The sequence below is a fragment of the Poecile atricapillus genome, chromosome Z, assembly GCF_030490865.1.
Source record: "Poecile atricapillus isolate bPoeAtr1 chromosome Z, bPoeAtr1.hap1, whole genome shotgun sequence".
Taxonomy (NCBI): Eukaryota; Metazoa; Chordata; class Aves; order Passeriformes; family Paridae; genus Poecile; species Poecile atricapillus.
In genome coordinates, this window is record NC_081289.1 from 15,581,678 (window position 1) to 15,604,084 (window position 22,407).

At 40.2% G+C, this 22,407-nt stretch overlaps 1 protein-coding gene across 1 annotated transcript in view; it reads left to right on the top strand.

The window, feature by feature from the left end:
* Nucleotides 1–22,407, top strand: part of LOC131573406 (glycogen [starch] synthase, liver-like) — a 42,354-nt gene that overhangs the window by 212 nt on the left and 19,735 nt on the right. Inside the window, exons 2-6 of the mRNA XM_058827345.1 lie at nt 109–333; nt 8,618–8,799; nt 11,290–11,481; nt 11,962–12,147; nt 20,607–20,751. Of these exons, the coding sequence (XP_058683328.1) occupies nt 213–333; nt 8,618–8,799; nt 11,290–11,481; nt 11,962–12,147; nt 20,607–20,751 (826 nt within the window). The 5' untranslated portion in view covers nt 109–212. The remainder of the gene's footprint in view (nt 1–108; nt 334–8,617; nt 8,800–11,289; nt 11,482–11,961; nt 12,148–20,606; nt 20,752–22,407) is intronic.

Here is a 22,407-nt window from a genome sequence, read left to right on the forward strand (position 1 = left end):
TGCTTCTCAAGCCCTGAGGATTTCACTGAGCCAATTTAATGCTCATGGTCAGACAGTTTAAACCCATTAGCTCCCAGCTATCTGAATAATTTTCTCCTGGGCTGCCAGCACACAGGCAGACTGCTCTAACCAGAACTGCAGAGCACTGCCACAGGACCTGGACCTTTGCTGACTGCTGTGGCCTGTGTGGTGAGCACTCAAGGGCTGACGAAATGCCACTGGCGAGATCCTTGTCCATGACATCTCTGAATGGGCTTCCTCAGTGTGAGGATGAAGACCTGCCCGTGGAGGATTTGTTGCTCTTTGAAATTTCCTGGGAAGTTACCAACAAAGGTTTGTACCACACTTGGGGGTTAGTATTGCTGTTTTCTCAGGAATGGAGGGAGGGATGAATGGCTGGAGATGAAAGGCATTCAGAGGGAGATTGGAGAGGGCTGCAGAGCTGCTGGATTGGAAGAAGTGCAAATGTGTAATCGTGCATACTGAGTGTGGGCAGCACCTGCCTGGGTTTGTGTGGGATGGGCAGAGCCAGGATGTCTCTGTGTCCTTTGTGTTCCACCAGCAGGGAGAGGGGGTTTGAACATATAAGTGGTAAATCTGAGTGTGCAGATATATATATTGCTTTGTACATACTTAGCTTTTGCTGTCCATGCAAATTCTCTTGGGAACGTCATGCATGGAAATGAGTTGTACAACAGAGATCAGATGCAGAGCAGTTTAGCAGCCCCCCCGTCAGCCTTCTAGACCAGTGTGGAGAAGAGGCCAGGCCTGGAGGGGGTATAAACAAATAGAGCTGTGTTACAGCCACTGAACAGACCCAGGGGTCAATGACCGGCAGCCTTTGTGTGCGAGCTGAAACTCTTCTGGACTGCTCTTTGCAAACACAGGTGGTGTCAGACAGGGGCTTCATTTGTTCATTGGTTGCTGCTGGTCAGGCAAAGGGCATGCTGCTTATTGGGCAAAAATCCTCCTGCCTCTGTTTCCAACTCACTTGTCAAATCATCCCCTTTCAGGGGTGTAGTTCTGTAAGCTTCCATTTTCACCACTAAAGTGAGTTAGTATGTAAATGATTGACCCCATGTGTGTTTTTGTCTTGGCAGGTAAATAGAGATTGTTCAGGAGAAGGGATCTGTAATTTGTTAAGAATTTAACTTTAAAGGGAAATGTGTGTGAGAGGATTGGGCAGTGCTGGGATTTATCCCCAGAGGGAAACTGAAATTACTGTTCTGTGATAATTTCTGCTGGTTTATATTGCTCTTTTTAGGGTAAGGAGCCCTATTAATACCCAGAGGTGGGACAGAGCAGATTTGGCAGTTTGAATCCCTGTGGGCTTATTTTTCAGTAGCTTCAGCTGAGATTCTAGAGTTAATTTACTAAAGCCACATGAGCATTTAGAGCATGCAGCATTCACTTTTGCAGTGTGCATGATAAGGCTCTGGCAAGCAGATGGCAGCAGAAATCTAGGAAATTCAGGAGCTCCCACTAACTTCTCTGAACTCCACAGCATACCTGTTTTCTGAATCATCTGGACCCAGTAGTTGTAGATATCACACAAGACATTTAGGAAAAAGTAACCAAATTAGGTTTTCCCAGAGCATGTACAAAAGGTAGTGAATCATTTAATCACCCATGGAACTCTGTCTGACTTCACTGGAGCCAAATCAACTGACACAGCTAAAATTTACTATTCACACATTTAATGAGACAAAGTCAATTTTATCCAGTATGTTTAAAAGTAATGTGTCTTTGCTTACGCCACTTTCCAAGCCCATATATTCAGACAGGGCTGAAGCAACATGGCATGGAAAACAATTTCTTCATTAGAATCTGACCTTGTACAAAGTTTCCATTAACCAACCTTGACATCTGTGCAAAACCCCTTTTATAAGCCTGTTTCAGCCTATTTTTCAGATAAATTCTTGATACTGAGGGTTTGGGGGTTTTTCCTCAATAGCAAAATATTGGGAGAGTTGTCACAAAAGATATATTGGCTTAGGAAATAATAGCTTGTACTGTATATTTCCTATCTCCTTTAGCAGGAGGAATTGTTTATTTGATGAAATAAGCTGACCACACAGAGATTTAGTTCTGCTGCATGTTTTAGTGTTTGTGCTGCTGTATATGTTCCTAACATAGAGGGCAAGATAAACATTAGATACATTTATTGTCTGACAAGCTAATTTTGAGCATTTAAGATGAACGTTTCTTTCGTCCTTTCTGGCAATGCAAAGGTGTGTCAGAGGAGCTCAGGCTAAAGTTGTTTTGCATTTCTGAGGTGGTGTAAAGCTGCTGCTGCCCACAGGAGCAAATCTCAGCCTTTGTGTTAATTTTGTTTGCATCACCAGGTGCTTGGGTACATTTCCTCCTTGGCCAGGGCTGCTTCTTAGTAATCCCTCCATTTCTCTTGTGGCACTGACAATCAGGCTGAGTTGTGAGGAAGGTGATAGCAGAGCTCACAGGTGGATATCCATCCCCACACACTGTAACCAATGATCTTTACAGGTGATGAGCTGAACCTCCTCAGAGCCGGAGGATGTGAGGGGGTCCTGAAAATTGAAGAATATCTGATTCTGGAGAGAGAGAGGGTCTTCATGTGCCTGGCTGCCCACGGAGAGCAGGCATTCCCTGGGATTTTCCTGATGGTGCTGGCTGTTACCGAGGCATGAGGTGCAGCTGTAGGGAAGAACAAGATGGTTGTATGAACTCAGGGCTCTGAGATCTACAAGTATCCTTTATTTCCAGAGACTCATCTTTTCTGTGTCAGCAGCTGGAACAGAGAAGTTGTCTCTCCTTTTTTTTTTTTTTTTAACTTAGAGATCATTTAACACATGCGCTAATAAGGCAGAGTTTCTACTTCTCCATGTTTCCTTTTTGGATTTTCTGTCCTGTCTGCAGCCTCTGCTAAGTTACAACCTCTGACATGGAAAACATTGGCCTCTCAGTTACTGCTCTCACTCTTCTCTGTCTAGAGGAAGCAAAGATAAGGTAGCTGAAGGAGAAAATGGGAAATAAAAAAGGCTTATCTGCCAGTGCCACTGTCCCTCACCCTTCCCCCAAGTCACATGATAGAGAACTTGCCACCAGAACTAAACACAGTATGGAAATCCTCCGGCATTGAAAGTGCTCTGCCAAAGAAATGAGAAATGAGCAGTTTGTTTTGTGAGATTTCCTTCACTTTAGTTGGCTTTTCACTGGTGGGCAAAACCCTGTGTAAAGTGGATCTACAGTGTTTCTGTGGCAGAAGGTGAAAAATGCAGGCAATGAAAGGTCCCAGTCCACTGCAGTGCCACAAATCCTGGGGGAGATCAGTATTTTTAACTCTTCCTTTCCTGCCTGGCCATCATGCTCTAGTAAAGCCGGGTCTGGTCATATAGCAGTGAAAAAAAAGACTGGTTTCTTTCCTCCATGGCATAAAGATCAATAAAAGCTTTAAGCACAGCAGCACAAAAGAAATGGCTACCAAGCTATGGAGATTTTGTGCCTGGGTTTGTCTGTAGTGGATTTTCTGACACATTAGTTAGAAGGGCTGAGAATGTTCAAGATCTGCTCTTTTCTCTAGAAAGATGTCTTGAAAATAATTCCAGTGATATTTAGATTAGCACTCCTTGCTGTACCACTCATAGCTTTTAGATAGAAAGTAGAAGAATGCTTAAAAATGCTGGGCAAACAGCCAGCTTATGTCATCATTCAGCTGGGAACAGCTTAGCTCAAGAGTCACTGGTAGATGAATCTCAAATGGATTTTTTTTTCCCATCCTCACTGGAATGAAGACTGTGCTAAAAACAAAACTTGTTTCAGCTCTCCCTGGAGCAGAGATCTCAGTTCAGTTTCTTTGGTGAAAAACTGGACTCTTGGAAATTAAATCCTGCATCCAATGAAGTCAGTAGGACCAGAATTTTACCTCCTCTGTGTCTTCCCATGATGAAACTTCCTTGGGAGAAGGTGATTACTGTAATTTGTGACACAGCTGAAGTAACACCTTTTGGAGAGTGGGGATGTGCTGGCATAAACTTGGCATAAGCACAGCCTCAGAGCTCTGTGCATTTATAGAGTGGGGTGGAATATCAATGTCAAATCAATTCCAAATGAAATCCTGTGGACTGCAGATGATGCACACAGAAATAGCTTTTTGATTGTGGACATCTGTCATAAATTTCAGCGGTTCAATGTTATTTCAGAATATGTTTGGGATGTCAGTATTTCAAAGAATGTGGAGATCTGTCTCCTGAGGAGTCCCAGCTACAAACATAGCCCCAAAACCACAGGAAAAATATCTGCTGGCTGAAGATGCCAGTTGTTTTTCACCTGACACATTTTCTAGCCTGATTTTATTAATGGCAGCTCAATAGACATCAATCAATCAAGCAATCAAATTCCATTCAAATGTTAGAAACAAGTTAAATTCAAGTTTTTATCACACCTGTGCAGATCAAAGACAGTTTCTGAGGAGATGGGTGAAATAATTGATGTAATGAGTGACTGTGGCAGTGAAATCAGTTTGAATCCTGAGCCTGGGCTCATCCTGCTCCCATGGATCCTGTGGCAGTCATGGTTCTCAGGGAAGCTTTAATGCCTTCCTAGTGGTCTGGTCAGGACAAAGCAAAGAAGCTGCAGAGCCCTGGAAGCATCCTGATCCTCTCTCTGTGTAGCAAAGGTGTGTGGGAAAGGATCAGTGACCACTCCACTTACCTCTGTCCCACTTCCATAGTTCACTGTCTACTTCTCTCCCTCATTTTTGGTTTCTGCTGCTCCTTCCCTCTGTCCTGCTGCAGTGTGGGGTGGGTAGCAGGACAAGCTCTTACTGCTGCTTGGATTTTAAATATACAAAAGAAATGATGCAGCAGGACTTGAAACAAGGAAGAAAGAAAATGCTGGAGTGGCACAGAGAACTCCTTTAGACAAATTCATAGTAGTGTTAACATATATAAAAAGACTTAGACTTTTAAAATAATTTTGTAGAATATTTTCTGAGAAAGTATTTTGGCTTAATATTCTATTTTTTAAAGAGGTTGGTAAAAAGAGGTCAAACTTCCCTTAAATTAACAAAATCCTTCTTTCCCAGATATCTTAGCTCCCCTTTCTGGGCCAGTTTATTTTTTTCCCCTAAAATAAATAAACAAACAAACAAATAAATAAATAAATACATAAATAAATGAGGAAGAATGGAAGGGAGCTAGATGGGGAAAAGATTTGTTTTCGTTTATTGGTGAAAAGGTTAAGAGTGTGTTTTAAAAATAAATAATATAAATATATTTCTTTCAAGGATGTTTTAAAATCTAACTAAAACTTAATATGTTTGAATAAAGCATTTTGTTGAACATCAGAAAACTAAACTGTTCCTGTAACAACATTTTACTGCTAATTCTCCTTATCTGTGATTTCCAAAACAGTTCTTTTGTTCTGATCTGTACTGATTCTCTATCTGTTTCTCATTTTGTCTTGTCTTGTCATTTCTTGTTTGTCTTAACCCTGTTTCAAAGTACAAAACTTCAGAGGCAACATAGAGAAACTTGCAGCATTTTGATACATCCCTGCTGTTTGGAAAGGTTTTCTGTTTGTAGCATGACATAAGACATTATATTAGAGAAGAAAAAGAAGGTTTACCAAATTGTTGAAGCAATTTGAGAATTCTGTGAGGTGAATATGTAAACCCCTACTTTGCTTTTCAGTAGGGTATGTAATGTTTTGCTTACTGGCACAGGTATTTCCAGGGAATTCAATGCAACTGAGCATATAGAAACTATTTCTTAAAGATAGGTAATGTGTTCTTTGAGTTTGCTATGGAGAAGTGTAATTTCAAAAGTCAACACATTATTCTAGACGTTGCTCTGTTCTTCTCAAGATGTCTTTTTTAAGTTATACCAAACACTTCCTACATACATAGTTTCACTTGCAGTTTCCCTCCGCTGTCAATTAAACGTTATGCACAGACATGCTTTGTGAGTCATATTTCCACAGTAACAGGGAAGACAAAAGCAAGTCTGGGGGCCAGGTAACACTGCTTTCTTTTATCACAATTACCTTCTGAGGGGTTTTAACAGCCTGTGGAATGCACTCTTTGGATTTTATCATAAGTACTTTTAATTGCATTTAAAATTGCATCAGGGCCCTGAAAAGTTTTTTACCTTGCTGTGCAACAGATTTCCAGAGCACAGCACACTCTCCATTCTTTCCCCCATAAGAGGTCTTCTATACATCTTTGGCCCTTTAAGGCACACAGGGATCCTAAGGAGAACCTTGTGGAAACAAACACTCAGATGCTGCTTGTGTGAAACAAAGATCCAGACTCTACCCAGCTCTGAGCTGCAGCTTCCTCATTTCTCTTCAAATCTGTGGCTGTGGAAACTCAGCTACGTTGCCAATCCCAGTGTTGAACCCCTTGCAGTATGGAAGAGGCTGATCCATGCTCCTGGGATTGGGGAAGGAGCTTTTGCTTTACTCTAGGCATACGCAGCTTTATCATGATATTTAGTGTCTTTCATCTTGCAAGTCATATTTCCTCTTTTTTCCTGGATCACCAGGCTGCTCTGCACTGAAGTCTTCCCTCATTCTAAGTTCTGTATCCCTGCCAATTCAAACCAGCCAGTTTCATGAGTAAGATTTCTACTGAGCCTCATATTTATCCATTTTGGATTGAAGCCCCTTATGCTCCTATGATGAATTTACCACCCTAAAAAACAGATGTATCATAGTAACTATTGCTTTATAGGCTGAATGTTCTGACTTGTCTCAGATAATTAAAATTTTATGTTTATCTGAATCAAACCTATTCAAATAGACTCTCTCAGCTTGTGAGCAGAGGATCTCGGAGGGAAAATACAGTGTTGTTTATCTAAGAGTCCTCTAAATCTCTGTCCAAAGCAGCCATGGAAGAATATGATGACTATGAATTAGTTTCTTAAGCTTTCTGGTCCTGCTGAAGGGGAGAGTAATAGGTTTCACATAGGTTTCCTTCTGTAGTTCCATGTCTACATGACATGAAACTCTTGAACTGACAGCTTGTTTTAGGAACAGACATCTGTAAAATTCTTGTCTTCTTAGGTCTTGAATTATTAAGGGTAATAATTTATTGTACTAATTCTACTTAGCAAGCTGGTAAATTGGAACTGCATTTTTTTTCTCTTTGTAAATACCTAGAATCTTGAGACATGAAAATATTAAGACTAGAAATCCTTGCAGCATTCAGAACAAATGGGATATTTGTAGAGAAAAAGCATTTAAGTGAACAATTTCTTTTCTAGGAGAATAATTAAGACTGTAGTTCTGTCATATGGCTCCTCAGGGCTGCAAGACACCAGGCTTTGCAGAAGGCTTTCTGTAGTTGTCAGGGGATACATTTTAATTAATACAGGAACTAATCTCCCAAAGTGCTGAGCAACTTCAGCTGCTGTGTTGTACATACCAGTGGCAGATTTTTAAGAAGAGTTAGGTAACTTCTCAAAGTTTTTAATTCAGTTGGATGTGGTGCATTGGCACCTCTGAATATCCCAATAGCTTTAAAAGGGTGAGCCTAGAGTGCCAGCTCTCAATCCCTGGCAGCTTTCCATGCTGACTCCATAGGTAATTTTGATGTCACTGCTGGAAGCTGCAGCACCATCTCCTTCCCCGGAGCCAAATATTTCCAAAGCTTCATATTCAGTGGAGGAACAAAATTTTATGTAGAAGCACCAATCCTTTCTATAGTGTTTCTTTTGCTCTTTGTACCTGTTGAGCTCCCTCTCTTCACCTTGCTGGAGCTGCACTCATTGTCTCTGGTGCACAGCAGCTGCTTGGCTTCAGGTTTTATTTTTCCTTGCCATCCCTCTCCCTTGCTGGATTCAAGCATCCCCTATTGTTCTTCTGACTTGGTGGTGGTGCAGTGTCCACTGCCTGGCACCCTGGGGACTGCAGCAAAGGGAAGTTTGCCCTGCCAGTGCATGAATTCCAGGGCTGGCTGTGGAAAACTGTGAGGAGGAGCAGCTAAAGGACTCTTGCACACCATCTGCAATGCTGGATAGATCTGTATTGACTTGGCAAGGGATGCTGCTGGATTCTCTTAAACATTTGAATGCTGCATTTGTTTTTAAAGCAGACAATATTTTGGTGAAAGATGCTACAGACATTTATATTGTCAGTGTAGGCTACATTCCCTCCAACTTTAACAGCTCTTCAAGACTGATAGTGGAAGAAGACTCCTTATGCTTTAAGGATATTGGTTTAAGTCCATTTTATAGCCAATAGTCAATGAAATCCATCAGTTCCTCAACTTCTCTTAGTGATTTGTGTCAAACAAGCACAGTTCTTACCACATGATGAAAAATAGGTTTGAAAATTATAACTGTGCCAATAAAACAAAAGCAGAAGGCTGTGCTTGGGATACAGCAGAATCAAGATTAGACATGGGAGAGTGGAAGTATGAGGCCCAGGATTTTAATCTCTCAGCTGAACTGTGAATCTCTGATATCATTTAAGAGACAGAACTTCCATTTATTTGGTTGAGGCTGGATTTCAATTAAAACCTACATATGTGAAGGGATTTAACTAGCAGTGTATCTGATCCACAGGTGGGTTGGACCTTAGTACAGAGATCTGTGGCCTGTGCCCCTTTCTAATTTTTGTTCTTTGTGATCTTTTGCAGTGGGAGGCATTTACACTGTGATCCAGACAAAAGCCAAAACTACGGCAGATGAGTGGGGTGAAAACTATTTCCTGATTGGCCCCTATTTTGAGCAGAATGTGAAGACTCAGGTGGAATTCTCTGAACCTCCAAACCCTGCAGTTAAGAAGGCAATGGACACCATGAAAAGCCAAGGGTGTCAGGTAAATCAGATGTGCTGCTGCTTCCCAGGGCAACAAATCTGACTCTGAGAAGATTAAAGTTTGGGTTAATGCTCTTGTCGTTCCACTTGACACAGCAGTCCTGGTCAATGTCACAACGGGAAAGGCTTGGAATCCACTGTTAGAACAGCAGAGTCAATTCATTAAAGGTTATTTTTGAGGAAGAACCAGTTCATCCAATTATGGGTTTTAACAGTCATTTATCTGCAAGCTGCTTAATTGGATTAATGACTTATTTATCTGGTCTCTAAGTATGGTGAGATTTTAGTAGATATAATATGACCTTACTTTGAGCCTTTACATTTCACATTCTTGCAAGGGAATAAGAAGAGTGTTCCATTAGCTCTCAGTTTTTCTAATGAAGCATAGTGCTGAGCTGAAAACCAGAAAAGGACTTGAGAAAAGCACTGAGGTGACAAAGAATCTACTTCCTCAGTTCAGTGCAACCAGCTGTCAGTTCCCTGGGAAGAGAGGTTAAACCACGACACAAGAAGTGGATTCATCTCCCTTTCCAACATGATTTTAACCAGTGTTTTCTGTGTGATCTCATAGCCTTTCTGAGACTTGGTTTCTCCAACAATAAAGTAGGAATAAACTTCTTCCTGTAAAGATTATCTGCTAAAAGAAATATATTATCTGCTGTGTTGGTGGGAAATGATTAAAGCAGCAAGCAGCTTTGGTTACGTGAAAATGAGTGGAAAGTAACTCATGCTAAATTTGCCCTTCTTTCTTGAAGTCCTTATCAGAGATGTAGACGCCTGCACTCTGTGTTGAGTCCCTCAGACATGCCTGTTTGCAGGAGGAAAAATTGTCAGCTCATTATGTGTACTGAAAAGATGTGGAGAGCATCGAGAGGCAGCAGCAGGGAAGTGTTCTTAGCGTTGCTGAGGGGATTGACATATTTCACTGTAGAAATTCCTACAGGTCTTGAGCTGCTGCTAGTTGTGGCACTGGCAATGTGTTGTCTCCCTTTGTAAGTGCAGTTGTGCTGTTCTTAGGATCTAATGCCCTGTTTTGCAGATGTTTCTTGTTGGATGAGTGTGTGCCACAGCTTGAGAGAGTGTCAAGTGACATGATGCTTGCATTGTACAGGCTCAAACTGAAAGGTCCAATCTCCCATTTCTTTCTTATCTTTTTCAGATTTTCACAGATGATTGATCAAGTTTTCAGTGTTGCCTCTGGAACATGGCTAAAGACTTCTAGGGCAGATTGATTGCAATGCTTTATATTTTTCCAGCAATGCATCCAATTTAATCAGCCACCTCTACCAGCCCAACATGTGTATGGTGCTGCTGGAGTATTCATACACAGCAGCAAATCTGTCCCAGGGACGTCAAATACAGCTTTGACCTCCAATAATGACGCTCTAGTTTCCAGGAGCTGCACTTATCCTATTAACATTTATGTCTGGATTTTGCTTATGCATCACAATGGATGGTTTTAAACCAGGGGACCTAGGAATTCTTCCAAACTTCTCAGGTCAAGCGTGTTCCTTGCCACAACCTGACCCCGTATTTAGATGAAGTCTGGGTTCCATTCATTTTCCTGAATAGCAAATCTGGAGAGTCTGAAAAAAATACATGAGGCATGAAAAGGAGGAAAAACCTGTCTTTGTTATGACTTGTACTTTTTGTGAAAACAGGCCAAGGGCTTTTCTCTTTTTTGTTTTCAAGACCTGACCTCTCTTCAGCTCATTGTAACATCAGGGCTGGGTTCAACCCCTGAGCTCCCAGCCGTTTTGATGGCAGATTTAATGTGAAATAATTTGACTTTGCAGACTGTAGTGTGGGCCCAGCTGGGTTGGGCAGGCCGGTGAGGGCAGTGAAGTTGTAAATATTCTTAGAAATGTTTAACTATACCAATGGAGACAAAGCAGGAAAGCTGCATTTTTAGCCTGAAGTGATTTTAGGTATTGAAATACTTTCTGATAGATCCTTCCACTCTTCCAAATGGAAGTGGAATCCTCCCCCCCTGTTCTGCTTCTGGGGAAGGAGGAAGAAATGACATAGTAGATACAGGCACCAAGCAGCAGTCCTACAAAACCTCTCCCCAGTAATCAGGCATAAATAACAAAAGACTGGAGACATATATGAGTGAAAGAAAATAATTTTAAAATAAGAACAGAAGTAGCATAGATGCTTCTATGAAGAAGAAGACCTCATTATTCAAGCAAGTGCAGTCTTCCTAACCATGTCTTTTCTTTTATGGAAAAGAAGTTAATACTGCAATGAAAATCTAAAGTTAAAGTCTTAAAAATAGAATGTTCCTAAAGATTATAGTTTCCTTTGTTTCAGTATTACTCCATGTATTTTGCTAGGAAAACTGTAAGTCCTGGGTGTGTAGGACTATGAACACACATTCTTTGTGTGAAATACTTCAGATTTGATGGATGAAGATCATTGTGCTAACTGGCCTCTACATTCACTTCACCATTTTGTTTCTGTCCTTCTTATCCTTTCCTCCTTTCCATAGGTCTTTTTTGGAAGATGGCTAATAGAGGGCAGCCCATATGTCTTACTGTTTGATATAGGATCAGCAGCTTGGAACCTGGACAAGTGGAAAGGTGAATTTTGGGAAGTCAGCAACATAGGAATCCCTTTTCAGGACCGAGAAGCCAACGATGCTGTGATTTTTGGATCATTAACAGCCTGGTTTTTGAAAGAGGTACAGTTTTTAAATCTGGAGACTTGCAGACCAAAACTGTCTTTGGGATGTGGTTCCTATTCTCCAGTTTGAAAACTAAGGTTTTTAGGAAGTTGATCTTAATGTAGATAAAATTGTATTTAAAACTTAAATGTTAAGTGGTCATTTAAGTACATTTTTCCAGAGGAAGGGCAGTGGGGCTGCCCAGTGCAGAGTCTGAGTGACTGTGCTTGCCAGAACCCTCAAAAACTCTAGAAAGGAGTCTGTTCTGAGGCACTAGAGAGGCACACATTTTTCTTGTCCTAAGAATTAGGGCTGTTGGAAATCAAGGCACATGACCACTTAAAATGGTACTGTTTTGTCACAAGAAGAAAAGCAAGCACGTAGAAGGCTTCACAAAAAAAGCCCAAAACAAACAAACAAAAACCAAAATAAAAAAAATTATGGGCTGGGTTGATGGACAGGATAATGCATGTTTTCTATATTTCTTTCTATTTTCAGCTTTCCTGTCAGTTTGATGACAAGCCCAATATAATTGCCCATTTCCATGAGTGGCAGGCAGGAGTGGGTTTAATCCTGTCTCGATCACAGAAACTCCCTGTCGCCACAATTTTTACTACCCATGCAACTCTGCTGGGGAGATACTTGTGTGCAGCCAGTATTGACTTTTACAACAACCTGGACCAGGTAAGAGACATTTTTCTCATTCTTCTCTGTTTATTTTTAGCTAATCATCTCCTGGCTCCCTTTCTGTTTACTGTGTTACACCATTTATTGAATTTTCTGTCTTGTGTGTGATCACTTATGACTGACCCACAGCTGGTTGTTGATTCCAGAGCACAAGACATGGTATTTGTAAGATCATGAGGTGTCTAGGCATGAGTGCCCTTGTGTCATCTGACAGGTCTGAAAGCTCACTGGAAAATAGTAAAACCTATTCAACCCTAGACAACATCTGACCCTTCAGGTGCAGCCTCACAACAGCCTTCCTTAATGTAACACAGTAGAAAAAATAACCAGTAGCCCTCCTCTTGTGAAAAATTGTGGAGGATGATGGCTGCTTTTTTTCCCCCGAGCCTGCTTCTTAATTTTTACAAACCATAATCAGTCCTAATTTCAAGCATTTCAGGTTCGGCCTCATTTGTCACTGGCAAATGTAGGAAATATTTTCTGGTCCAAAAGACCCACATGTGTTTCTTGGAATCTTTGTAAACTGTCTTTTGGTTTTGATTTTCACTGTTCTCTTTCCGCTCAAAGCATAACACAAACCAATGTTTCAAGGACCCAAATGTTTTTAGCACTGCCATCTTTGGGGTACTTTGCATGATCTGGAATTTCTTACATGGTCACAGACAAACCTGAATTCAAGAGGCTTTTCCATTCCAGCACTTAGTGAAGGTAGAGGTAGATGAAAGAACCACATTGTTCATGCACTTCCCTAGCTAAGATCGGTGAAGAGAATTACATGGTTGGTAATTTTCAGTTGGATGTTTGAAGTTTGACACTTTGGGGAACTGTCTTTCAACGACAAGGCCTAAGCAGTTGTGTACTGCTGGCCTGACTCAGGAACAGAAAATCATGGAATCATGGAATGGTTTGTTTTGTTTGGTAAACATCACTTCATTCCAACCCCTGCCTTGGGCAGGGACACCTTCCACTATCCGACCTTGCTCAGAGCCCCATCCAACTTGGCCTTGGACACTGCCAGGGATGGGGCAGCCACAGCTGCTCTGGGCAACCTGTGCCAGGGTCTCACCACCCTCACAGGCGAGAATTTCTTCCTTATATCCAATCTAAACCTGCTCTCTGTCACTGTGAAGTCATTGCCCCTTGTCCTGTCACTCCAGGCCCTTGTAAATCATCTATACTAGTCTCCTAAGTTAGTTATGGTTGTTAGGTGCATTAATAAGGCAGCATGAATATCACAGTCGTGCTGTGGAGGAGTCCAGACATTCTTGTTCCCTCATTGTCTCTTTATGTGTATATATGCATAATATAGAATGGTTTGTTCTGATTCTGGTTAATTCAGTGAGCTGCAAGCAGTCTGAAAATTAGACTTTCTTTTCTCAAAGCAACTGTTTTTTTCTCTTCATGATAAATTTGGGGGCCTCACCCTTGTTCGTGTACTCAAAAGAAAAGTTAATGATCTCACATCTTAGTGATCCTGCAGACTTTAATATATTTATAAACTAGCCACAGTATTAATACATTTTCTTCTGTTCATATATTACATGGACACCTTTACGTGTAAAGGCACTATCCATCCTGCAAAGCCTCACAAATCCCATTGGTAACCATCAGCTATGTCACAAATACAGAAATGTCTATTCAGATTTTATTCTAAGAATATGTGGAATGAAAAATAAGTATCCATTTCAGATATTTTTCTAAATTGCTGTAAATAATACTTAAGGGAAGAAAATAGTGGATTTCTAGGCTGTAATGCTTTATACCCTCTGTGGATTGACATTTAAAGGTACTAATAGAGGAAATTATATCAAACTGTTATACCATTGTTTAATATTTCTATAGGATGCTAAAACTCTTCCTGGAAAAGTTAACTGAGGACTTCTTTGGCTGTGCAAAGATCACCTTGGCCCAAAACGCAGTTGAGACACAAGAGGCTCATTTCGAATACCATAATTAAATAACAGAGAGCTAGATCTTCAGACATATTCTTGTTGTTGCCTTCTAGCAGCAAACTATTTAGGTCAAACAAGCAATTTGTCAGTGAAGAAGATTCTTTTAGGGCTTCCTAATGTTTAATCTTTGGAGGAAGCAATATTTTTTCGAGCATTTCATTCCCTCCCACCCTAAAGTAAAATAGCTGGGTTTCCTGTTGTAGTGCTATTGCATAAATATTTTCCTTTGAAGTATAATTAAGTTCTCAGATTTGACCAGTGTTTCACAGCTAGAACACAGTTCCCACCAGGTAGCAGCTGAGATGGGGGGAAAGATGCAGCTGCAGGATGTATTGTGCCAGATGTCACAGAGAAATGCCTGCAGCACAGATTGAAAGCGCATGGCCTTATTGTGCCTAGACACAATCAGGCATGTACAGCTCATACAGAGAAAAGAGGAAACCTCATATCTTTGTTTCGACTCCCCAACAAAGTCCCCAAATTGCTGAGCTAGGATGCCTGGTAGATAGTTCTACATCACCCACACAGTGCAGGACTCTCCCACTGCACTGTCAAACCATCCTCACAGAGAAACAGGACTAGAAGATGCAAGATCAGTAGAGTCCTGAACTGTACACTACCAAAACCCCCTGTTTCATGAGCTGAGGGCACATGTCAGTATGTAATCTGTAAGAGGACATTTTCAGGGGGCCTGCAAAGCCAGTCAGCCTAGTAGAGGAGAACAGTGGATGGCCGGAAGATGGGAGGGTGCATTATAGATGTAAGACTGTAATGTTCTGTGAGTCCTGACCTCTTCCTGAGCCATCTGCTCTTTGCCTCAGTCAGAGATGGGATCCTGGTTCTTAAGGCAGCATTACAGCTTAGCAACTAGACATGGCACTCAGGGCTGTGCCTTCATTGACAAGGTGGTGATCGGTCAAAGGTTGGACTCAGTGATCTCTGAGGTCTTTTCCAACCTTAATGATTCTGTGATTAAAGTTTGAGCTTATACAATTCCTATATTCTTACAGTTTCAACTCAGTTCATCTGGACTGGCTGCAATTTATCTGCCTCTGCTCCAGTGAGAACCTGGGTGTTAAACTCTTAGCAGGTGCTCAGGAGCACAGTGACCACCAGAAGTAATGGTGTTGTGTTACTATTTAGTGCATATTTTAGTACCTAGATTGACATTTAATTCACTCCCATCCTGGAGAAAGGAAGGGAGGGAAAACCAAAAGAGCAAAACAGGGGGTGACATGCAGTAACTGTTAGTGTCTTTACTTCTATTTACTTTTCATTATTTGAAGAACCCTGGGTAGATGACTGGGCTAGGAACTGCTCACTAAACCTTTGGGTTACTGGCTTGAACTCTTTCAAACTCAACTCTTCCTAATTTCAATAACAAGCAGGGTTTGTTATGAGTTTAATTCTCAAAAGAAGTTTAAGAATTTTTGTATGTCTAAATAATCCAACCAACAGAGCATTTTCCCATTGTCTCCATGTCCAGTGTAACTTTTACATTGGTGTGTGAGATTTCTTTGTTGCCAAGATAAACTGAACCAAAATTGCTAAAAGTTAGGAATTTCTCTGAAAAAAATCTCTAAGTCTGTGGTGCCTTTCTGTCTTCAGGAGGAATTGACTTCTTAGCTGAAGATTGAGAATATTAATCTGTTATTGTTTTCCCCATTGTTTAAAGGGACTGATTTCGTTTTTTGTTTGTTTTGCGTGGAGATTTTTTGGTATCCTTTCATCTCTTTAGAGTTTTAAATAGACCAGCACCTTTCATAAATAGACTGAGACACTGATGATTCAGACAAGTTCCTAGGTGAATAGACAGCCAATTTTGGGAAACTATTTAACCTGGAATTTCATCTTAGAGGTCAACATCTGAAATTATTTTTGGGACTATTGGTCTGGCATCATGAGAAATTTGTATGCTTCAGCCTCTGATGCTTCTTACTAAAAAAACCACTTTGAGTTTTTGGGAAAAGTGTTCTAAGAAGAAGGGAAAAAAGGTTAGTCATAGTCTTCATTGCCTTTTTCCTTAGGTTGACTTGCTGGTGTGTAACACTTCTGTTTAGAACTTGGAACATTTTCATTCAGCTCACGGAGGTGCAGCTGAATTTCATTTGCAAAGTGGTGGAAAACCCTGTCTCAAGAAGCATAAAGCAAAAAGTACTAAAAATCCCAATTAAAATGAATAGTCAAGAGCTTTTTTTCTGACAGTATCTTACTCCAGTTAGCGTGGTACTGTCCAGTTTGTCACCGTGCTCACTGTTACACAGAGCTAACCCACTTTGTCAGCAGAGCAGCTGATGAAAATCTGATTTAAGCCAGGAAATGTAAATTTCATTCTCTTTTGGCCTGGCAGAGCTATACCAGAATGAAAGTTCTCTTTGCACAAGGCAAGAGTAATTTGGAGGTAAAATTGATGTAAACTGGATTTTAAGGGAGACAGTGGCAGTCTGTGAGATTATGCTGGAAGCAAAAATGTTTCCATTCTACCTTTTAGTAGTTAAGAAATTTGAACTTCAAACCTGTTCCCTGGTCCTGCAGAATCACTTTGAACTTGAGTGTACCACTGTTTTAAAAGACCAAGAGAGATTATTTCATTCTCTGTTTAAAATCCTCATTCATCAAACCTGTACCTTTTATTTGAATTACAAGATATTTACAGCTATATTATCCACTCTTGAGGTAACATTTAAATGGTGAGGGTAGTCTGTATTATTTCTGCAAAGGTATTGTAATGGGGTTTTTTAGGAAAATTACATCTATTAATTCCAGTTTGGATTTATATTGGTTTAACTTCTGTTGGTTTTCACCATACTTTTTTTTTTTTCTTTAGGAGAGCATAGTCTAATATCAGTATCTAGAGATTCTTTGCAAACTGTGACAAATAATTTGTCTTTCTTTCAGACAAGTATTTAGATAGCTAACAGTCCTTCCTCCCTTTCCACTCTCAAATGATTCTTGTACTTTGGAAACACTTTGCAATTTGTCTTTATAATTTTGAAGTAGGAATGGCTGATTTGGATTTACTTCTTCAGTGACTGTTTCCAGAAGAAACATTACTGCTTAATATTCACTTCTTTTTCATTCAAAGTTCATCTTAGCTGTCTTAAACAGAATGTCATGCTGGGGGACTCAGTGATTACCTGCTGTGACCCCTAACATGTTAAATCTTAAGACATGAATGAGATGTTATGCTCATTACATGAATCCATAGAAAAAGCAGAAATGACCTGAAATTTTCCCTCAGAATTGCATTGCAGAAAATGCAAATTTTGCTCCAAAGCATTACACCTTTGGAATGTCTTCCTCTTTTGCTTTGAAATTAGAGTGGGCTTATAAAGCAGTCATTTCACCTTCTAATCCTTGCCATCTTGTAAATTCTAACAATCTGCCTGGTTTCTATCAGTCAGGGAAGAGGATACTCCAATAAATTTACGGGGAAGTGGATGTCAAAGTTGTTGGTCTTTAAATATCACTGAAATGGTGGGACTCAAGGATCTGAAGAGCCTCTTCTACCCTAAAGGGTTCTGTAAACTGTTCGTCTTAGATTTTTTTTTCTCTTGATGCAGCTGTGATCTGTGGCTTTGCTAGTGCTCCCATTTGCTGATAACAGCAAACAAACAAAAGCAGGCGTGACGCACTTCACGGGTATCTCGTGTCACTCTGGCTGAACACGAAGGATATAGAACAGAGTTCACAGGTGCCTGATCTGGGCTGGACAGAGAGCAGGGTTTGGTGTTGAGCAGGAACATTGGGTTGGGGGTGAGGAGCTGCCCTGGTGTGCTGCTGGTTTCAGCGTATTGTCCCATGCCCCACAGCACCTCTAACTCTGGAGATTGTCAGAGTAGGCTCAGCTGTCTTTGCACAGGACTAGGTGGGTTAAATTTGTCACCTGCACTGTCTCGTCATTTAATTTTCATTTAACCTGCCCTTCAACTTTGCTAAGGCTCTTTGCTGAAGTCACTTGTCTAGCCTGCTCAGAAGTGCACAGTTCTTACTCCACGCTGAGATCAAAAGTCAAGGTCTTGCTTTACTGATTGGTGCTGGAAGCTGCTGGAGAGTGGGAGCAAATGAAATGTGAGAGTCCTGTTACCTCTGTTTGTACTTCCTAATAGATGTGGAATTGTGTACCTTTGCAAAAACATGCCAAGTGTCCCACAAGGACTATATGCAAAATAAAATACTTCCTGTTTATAAAAGATGGAAAAATTAATACCAATGAAGAAATAAACACCAATATGTGTTAAATATGTCAAGTCTCTTCATGCAACCAAAGAAATAAAAGTTAATTAGAAATAAATCATAGTGCTTAACAATCTTTTTATGAACCTTTGTCCCAGGAGTGTTACAGGGAGTGTTTGTCTACTGTTAGTGATCATGTCCCAGATTTAATTTTTCATCACATTTTGTAATTAAAACCCGTTTTAATTCTTGCTGAGAAAGAGAAAAGAGAACAAAACCCCCTTGAAGTTTGACCAGCTATTTGTTTGCTAGCAATTTCAAAAGTATTTTTAATAGAAGGCCAAATGTGTTTGAAAAGACTTGCATAGTTCTGACAGTGTAGTTGTGCCCATCCCATTCATATGTTTGTCTAGCATGCTAAGGAACTGTCCCATTTTGTATCTTTTTTGCACAGAATGTTTGAACAATCAAATATGCAGTTCAGAGCTGCTTATGAATCAGTTTAGTGTAAGCCAGGCACGATGCTGAAACCTGTGGCACTATAAGGAGCCAAATTAATTCACTTTTATTTTTCTCTTCTTTGTGCTCTTCCTACCACTCAACTTCTGTCAAATGAGATGAATGTTCTGGAGAAAATATCATCCTTTGTATTTCATGCTCTAAAATTCTTATGTGGAATGAGGAAAATACAATATATGAGGATACAACTGAGAAATGGTATCATAATATTTAGCGCATTTATGCGGCAAATTGTATTTGGCCAATGTAGAAAAGCCCTTGATATAGAGGATCATTAATACCATAATAAAGCACCTAGTTTCTTTGGAAGTTTTCAGCTGAGATTTTTCAAGAGTCTTTTTTTTCTGGTCACACTAGGTTGGTTAGATTGGCACCTTCAACTAATACAGTCGAAACCAATTTCCCACAAGTAGTGTAGCACTGCTGCAGAATTAAAGCTATTAACCTTCTCAGCAAAGCAGTTCTAAGATATCTGTGTCTGCATCTGTGTCTACACATATCTAAGTGAAAATAAGAAGTTGTCTGCTTCACTCTAGTTCCATGAAATGGTTCACATTGCATCAATGTTCTCACAGTATGTTCTGTTCCAGCATTAAGCTTTGCAGGACAGGTCACAGCCTAAATAGCTTTGCTTCTGTCCAAGTCCTGAAGTGCTAAAAACAACTGGCCATGGCAGGGGTCACACAGTCCTAACTATAGAAAGTGCTGTCTGGGCTGCCTGTGATGGGGGTTAAATCTATTATGGTCAATGAAGTTGCACAGTCAAATACAATCAAAATCAGGCTGTGCAGCCAGCATTAGGCAGTGATCATGACAGAGCTCATTGAGAGCCATTGTCACCCTCCATGAAACTCACACAGGCAATTGGGTGCCCATGCTGTTGACCTTAGGGGCTCAAGACTTCTGTTTCCAGAAGTGAAACATCATGGAAGACTAAGAGGATTGTGATTTAATTGAAAGCATTGACACCTTTTTTAGATTACATTGTAGTGATTTTGCAGTGGACACTGTTAGTGAACATTTGAACCTTTAAGCATGAGCTCAAGGAAATTGTGCATTTTCTTTGCCTCAGGATAACACAAGCTCAGTTAAAAAAAGGGTAGCTGCAAGATTTAAAGGTGATTTATAAATACTTGGGTGTTTGGAATGTCTTATCTAGCAGTTTAACTTACATCTGCCTCTAAAAATTAAGGGAGTTCAAACTGAAATATAAGAAGCAGCAAACAACAGGAGTTGAGTTGAAGGAAGAACATCTCTGAGTGTCAGAAAATGTCTAATTTTCTATTTTCTTTTTTCCTTTGGGATTTGTGATTGAGGCTTTTTATCCTGCCTCTCCACCACAGCTCCATTTCTCTCCTGCCTTCTTGTGATTCCCACCATTCTACCAAGTCCCCAGGTTCTGTCCTCATCCCCATTCCTTTTTTCTTCTCTCCCCTTCAGCTACCAGCAACTTCCCTGCTCTCCCAAGTTTTCCAACAAGCCTAGGGAAGTTGCAACATGATGCATTGCCAGCTAGCAAGCCAAATTCCACAGATCCTTACCTTTCATGGGATCATTAATCTAGGTATCCTTCCATGGCAGAGTTGCCATTTTTTCAGGAACAAGTGGGATCTCAGAGCTCTCTTGCTCTTTCAAACCCTTTGAGGTTGATAAAATAGTTGAAAAACCAGAATGACAAAACAGCAGCATAATCACATGGTTCTCATTCCCTGGGGGAATGGAGCCTAGCAGGAGAATCCTTCCCTGAGGGATACAGTCTGATGGTCATTTCACACAGATGTCTTTTTAATTTGTTTTGTTATTTAACAGTTCGACATTGACAAGGAGGCTGGAGAGAGGCAGATTTACCATCGGTACTGTATGGAGCGGGCATCTGTACACTGTGCCCATGTATTCACCACAGTCTCTCAGATCACAGCTACAGAAGCAGAACATATGCTTAAAAAAAGCCCTGGTAAGACCTGAACTATTTTTTTTTACTGCACTTCCTCCAAATGCCTGCACTTAGACTGCATGAACACAATAGAGACAGGTATGCAGACATGAAGAGAAAGAACACATGTACAGCGTGGCTATGTTATTAACCAAATTTCCATGGATGTTAGGGTTTCTTTGCCAGGACTCCTCAACTTCAGGAATTTTGTCTGTGGCAGGGTTTCCATGCCTTTAGAACTGAACCATAATAAGCTTCATATAGATAAAGTATTTTCTATTTGGCCAAAGAGTAGAGTTTGAAAAATAGTTATGTGCCAAATAATTTCTCTGGTTTTCCCCTTGATATTAGTCTCATAAAATATGAAGCTTAGAAACCTTGTCCTGTTCCATCCATAGATTTGGAGTAAGGTCACAATCCCAGTTTGATGTGTCATCAAAGTTCTCTTTAAATCATCTCAGTGCTTTATAGGGATAAACCTCAGTACTCCATCTGCAGGTAAGCAGCATGAGGGAAAAACTGCACAACAGTTTTGGAGACTATTTAGCAGGTGTGTTTGTATCTTGGTTATTTTAAATATAACAGTGCTCAAATTATTTTTTTTGTTTGGGTTTGGTTTTGTGGGTTTTTTGTTGGTTTTTTTTTTGTTTGTTTGTTTTTTGTTTGTTTGTGGTTTTTTTTTGCTTACTCTAGAGTTATTGGTTGATTTGCAGTGCTATAGTTTGGGATTGTTATCCTGGTTAACTTCAATGCTTTAAGCTACATTGTGGTTCCTGAACCCAAACAAATCCTTTGCCTCATTCCTGACTAGCTGTCAATAGGATGATGGACTTAGATTATATTTTTCATTTTATTTTAAGCATGAAAGTCATGTCTTAAAAGTCACTGAAGTTCAGTCATTTAAACTGGGATATCTCTGAAGGGTCTTGATTTTTAAAAAGTGAAGATCACTCTGAAAATCAGACTTTTGAAGCTTTTTTTTATATAGGGATAAGGCTTCTCCCTACCACAGCTACCATTGAAAATCATAGTCTGTGTTTTGGGATTTTAGGAGACTGAAATGAGTCTGAATCCACTTTAATTTGGGGAAGAAAATCTCCAGGCTGCTCACAGATAAAACATCAGTTGAAGCTGAAGAGAATTCCATGCACAGAGATTCACAGGCCTGAGCTTTTTGTGATTATTCTTGCAACTTTGAAGAAACCAAGTAAATATACTTAATGTTTGGGTTAAAAAACTACTGACACATGTTGACATAGCTAGAAAGAAATTCAGGAATTGTCACCCCACATCCTAAGAGACGACTTTAAGTGGAAAGTGTGTTCTGATGGGAATAAGTACTTTAATAGTTTCTCTGAATCCAAGACCACAAATAAACTGTGGAGGAACATATTCTCACACTATTTATTCTCACTGAAGTTGTGAAATCTGCATAGACATTGATTTTTTGGAAAGTCCAGCAATCCTTCAGTAGGTCATTGAGCTTGAATTCTGCAAAGGTACTGAAAGCATGTGTACATTTCTCCATCCACTTTAAAAATATACCTTTAAAAGGAGGGTGCTGAATTGGCACAATTAACTTTTATTTGCATTTATTGAGACATAAATTCTGTAACCAAATTGCTAGCTAAAAATAACTCAGAAATGTGCAAAATTGAGCTGTCTCTGCTACTCCTC